This window comes from Galeopterus variegatus, unplaced genomic scaffold (genome assembly GCF_000696425.1).
Source record: "Galeopterus variegatus unplaced genomic scaffold, G_variegatus-3.0.2 Scaffold2145, whole genome shotgun sequence".
Classification (NCBI taxonomy): Eukaryota; Metazoa; Chordata; class Mammalia; order Dermoptera; family Cynocephalidae; genus Galeopterus; species Galeopterus variegatus.
Window position 1 is genome coordinate 63,165 of NW_007728256.1, and position 4,015 is coordinate 67,179.

General features: G+C 55.5%; 1 protein-coding gene across 1 annotated transcript in view; it reads left to right on the forward strand.

The window, feature by feature from the left end:
- The window catches only part of SURF6 (surfeit 6), a 9,525-nt gene that overhangs the window by 4,970 nt on the left and 540 nt on the right, over positions 1–4,015 (forward strand). The window contains exons 3-5 of the mRNA XM_008580683.1: positions 1,540–1,758; positions 2,322–2,410; positions 3,622–4,012. Coding sequence (XP_008578905.1) covers positions 1,540–1,758; positions 2,322–2,410; positions 3,622–4,012 — 699 coding nt within the window. The remainder of the gene's footprint in view (positions 1–1,539; positions 1,759–2,321; positions 2,411–3,621; positions 4,013–4,015) is intronic.

The following is a 4,015-nucleotide window of genomic DNA, read 5'->3' on the forward strand; positions in this document are numbered from 1 at the left end:
CGTGGGGCAACGCGCAGCGCGGGGCCTGGCAGGCTCGGGGCTGGGACCGGGGGGGCCCGCCTCCTCCCACCGCCCGCCGCGGCCGAGGTCGGTGTTTACCCCACACCCTCAGGTTCCCCGAGTCGCCTTGAGGGGACTAGACGAACGTGTAGAGTACTAGAAGAAAACAGAAGTGACTCGTGTTCTTGTCGTGTGGATCTGCCCGAGACTGCCGTGCTGGGGACCAGGGGGTGCAGCGCCACGCGCCCATCGGGCAGGAGGCATGGCTGGGAGGTGGAGGAGGTGACCCGTGTGGGACAGGTTCTCAGCTGTTGGGCATCGCGAACTACTTTCTCCACCTCTCCCCATTGAATGGGGAGGCAGTTATTTTTTTTTTATGTTTTTATTTTTTTTTTTGTCTTTTTCCGTGTCCGGCATCGGATCACAACCCTCAGTGTCGCCCCCGAACCGGACCGGGACTGGCAACGGGATCGCAACCCTCGGCGCTGCTCCCGCACCTCGCTCAGCAAGTGAGCGGGAACCGGTCTGTATGTGGGATCTGAACCCTCGGAGGGAGCGCCACCGCGCTTCCCAAGCGGCGCACCATGGCAGTGCGCCACCGGGCCGGCCCCTATTTTTTTATTTTTATTTTTTTTTAAAGATGACCGGTAAGGGAATCTTAACCCTTGACTTGGTGTTGTCAGCACCATGCTCTCCAAGTGAGCTAACCGGCCATTCCTATATGGGATCCGAACCCACAGCCTTGGTGTTATTAGCACCACACTCTCCCGAGTGAGCCACGGGCCTGCCCATGGGGAGGCAGTTATGAGAAGTGGCCAGCCAGTTAAAAAAAAAAATACGTATTCAGCCCATTAACTGTGGGCCTGGTGCTGTGTGGGGAGAAGGAAGGAAGAAGGGGGCTCAGGCCAGTGGGGCTTTACATGGCCCTGGTGACAAGGCTGCCTACAGGAAGAAACACTAGCGGGTGGGACTGTCCTGCAGACACCTGGATTTGTAAGTGCTGTGTGGGCCCTGGAGGAGCGGAGAGCAGGAGGGATAGCATGGAACTACCAGAGATAAGACGGTTTCTCTTTATAGAAGGGAAATATAGTCATTATAGAAAAATTCGAGAACTTTCCATTTAAAATGTAAACTTTTTCTCCACCTGTTAAAATGAAAGCTTGTGTCATTATTTTTGATGGCTACATAGTAGTTTTTTTGTGTAGCCATGCCATAATTTGTTGCTGGAGCTGGTTACTTATGTTTTCCTAGTTTTTCACTCAAATAATGTGATGAACATCCTTGAAGCCAAATCTTTGTGCATGATAAATTCTCACAAGCAGAGCTGCTGTGTCAGGTCTGTGGATTTTTTTAGGTTTTTGATACGTGTGGTCAGTCTGCTTTCTAGGAAGTTTGTGGTTCTGAGCGCCATAGATAAATGCCTCTGGGTCTGCCATCCTGACTCTGCATCCTTGCAGGATCAAAGCCTTTTGCAAGACCTCCTGCCTATTGAATGGGTCAGAGATTGGCACGGCAACTCTTTCTTATTTTGTATTTCAGCTGGCAAAACTCAAGGCTCGGAAGCTGCTGGGCCCCCAAGAAAGGAAAGGAAGAAAACACAAAAGAAATTACGGGAGCAGGAAGAGAAGGCTGTGGAGCAGAAGGCCAAGTTGCTGGGAGAGAATTCAGCAGCTTCTGGGGCCAAGAAGCCATCTAAGGCTAAGAAGCCAGCAGCGGCCAAAGAGGAGGAGGCGTCCAGCTCCATGGAAGTCCCTGCAGGTGAGAGGCTCCAGGGCATGCAGGGGCAGGGCCAGGGTTGGGATGCAAACATGGTCCCTTCTGCTCATAAGAAAAGGCACCATCAGGAACATGGGGACAGCAAAGAGTAAAGGTCATAGGCACACTATGGATCGAGGGGAACTGAGAAAAGGTGGTTCCAGGCCACATGGCTACCAGGAGAGTAAGGGGCAAGGCTGTGTGCTCTGATGACCTGGAGCAGCTTGTCTTGAGGAGATTCATTGCCCTCCGACTTGTCTTGGGGGCCCCAGACTGCAGAAGTTGGAAGAATTGGGAGAGTGGTTTGGCTTCCACCGTGAGAAGTGTTTTCTTGTACCAGTGACCTACCTTGTGAGGCAGTCAGTTACCTGCCATGGAGGATGTTGTAGGAACCAATGCAGGTTGAAGAGGTGGAGGGGAATTTACTGGAATTGCCCTGTAGATCCAGGAGTGGCCACAGGCGACATGGAGGGCAGTGAATAGAGACTTGGACTTAGATGCTGGGCCCCAAGGAGGGAGAGGATAGGTCAGACAGAGGCCCCTCTTCAGTCCTGTCTTCTCTGCAGATGGCCTGGCCCCAGGGCCTGACTCTTTCTTTGCCCTGGATGTTCTGCGACAGCGACTACATGAGAAGATACAAGAGGCCAGGGGCCAGGTAGGTTGCAGAGCCCTCACGGAGTGCCCAGGGACGCGTTTGTCTGAGTGGTTTCCCCGCTGTACCTCCATTCTTTCTGCAGAGTCAGCTTGTAGTGAAGGGCCACAGCCACTGTTCTTACTTCTGTAGTGGGTCCTGCCAGGGCTCAGCAGCAGTGTGCTGGGAGAGCAGGTGTACTTCTCGTTTTCTTGGAGAACCTTAGTCCCCAAGGTCACCAGCCTTTTGCTGGCTATTCCAATGCTGCTGGCTCTTCTCCATGGGCTCTGGAGCCATGGGCTCAGCCTCCTTTCTGGGAAGCTGCTGAACAGCACACTGGGCTGCGCACTTCCCGTGCACCTGTTCCTCTAAATGATAGTCCTGTGAGTTAGGTAAGGACCCCGAGATGAGGTGACCAGCCCGTGATGACAGCTGCAGGAAGCGCCAGCGCCGAGCACTGGACCAGCCTCAGTTTCTTGTGCTGAATGGTGTTTTTCCCCTTCCAACTTGGCCACCACCTACCCTTACCCCGGGGCCCTTTTCTCTGGCCTCTTGCTGTGTGGCAGACAGTCCCCCAGCTTCTCACCTTCCTGGGACAACTGGCCATCTTTTGGGTGAGGTGGTTGGTTCTAAGAGGCCATGAAGGCTCTGGGCCCTCATACCTGCAGCATGGGTCTGGTTCAGTCTGGTGCAACTGGGACTTGAAAAGTGTGTGGGAAGAGCAGAATGGGGCTGTGTGTTGTGAGTAGAACGTGCGGTGGTCAGGACAGGCACTCAGTCGTTCAGACCTGACTCCAAGTTCTGGGTGGTGGTCTTGGCCCTTTTTATTTATAAAGTGGTGGGTGATAGTGTGCAAAGCTGTTTGTGAAGTGCCCTGGCTCATGGTAAGGGCCTGGGAACTGGAAGTGTGGTTCCAGTTTTTTTCTCTTTTTTAAAGATGACCGGTGAGGGGATCTTAACCCTTGACTTGGTGGTGTCAGCACCACGCTCTCCCAAGCGAGCCACGGGCCGGCCCTTGGAAGTGTGATTCTTATATGGGGATCCCTCGTCCCTTTGGGCTCCTTTGCACTTTGGGTAATGGATCATCCCATTGTGGAACACTTAACTCAGTGGCCCCACTCCTGCGCTAGGATCTCCTTGAGTACCTTCCAGCCCTGATCCCCTCTCCATCATGTGCCACGTGGGGCCTAAGGTTGGGAGGACTCTAATGAGTGGACACCTGCTTTCCCCTCCAGGGCAGCACCACGGAGCTGTCCCCTGCCACTTTGGAGAAAAGGAGACGGAGAAAGCAGGAGCGGGACCGGAAGAAGAGGAAGCAGCAGGAGCTGCGTCGGAAGGAGAAGGCGGCAAAGGCCGAGGAGGCCGCGGAGGCCACCGCAGAGACCGGCGCGCCACCCCGGGAGGTGGCCTGCAGAGAGCCACCGCAGCCGCAGCCGCAGGGGCTGATCTTCAATAAAGTGGAGGTGGGCGAAGAGAGCCCGGCCGGCAGGGCCCAGCGCAGGAGGCAGAGGCGGCGCCAGGTGAAGGGCCACCAGCCGCCGCTGACCGGGAGGAACTACCGGCAGCTGCTGGAGCGCCTGGAGGCCCGGCGCCGCCGGCTGGAGGAGCTGCGGGCCCGGGACGCGGGCG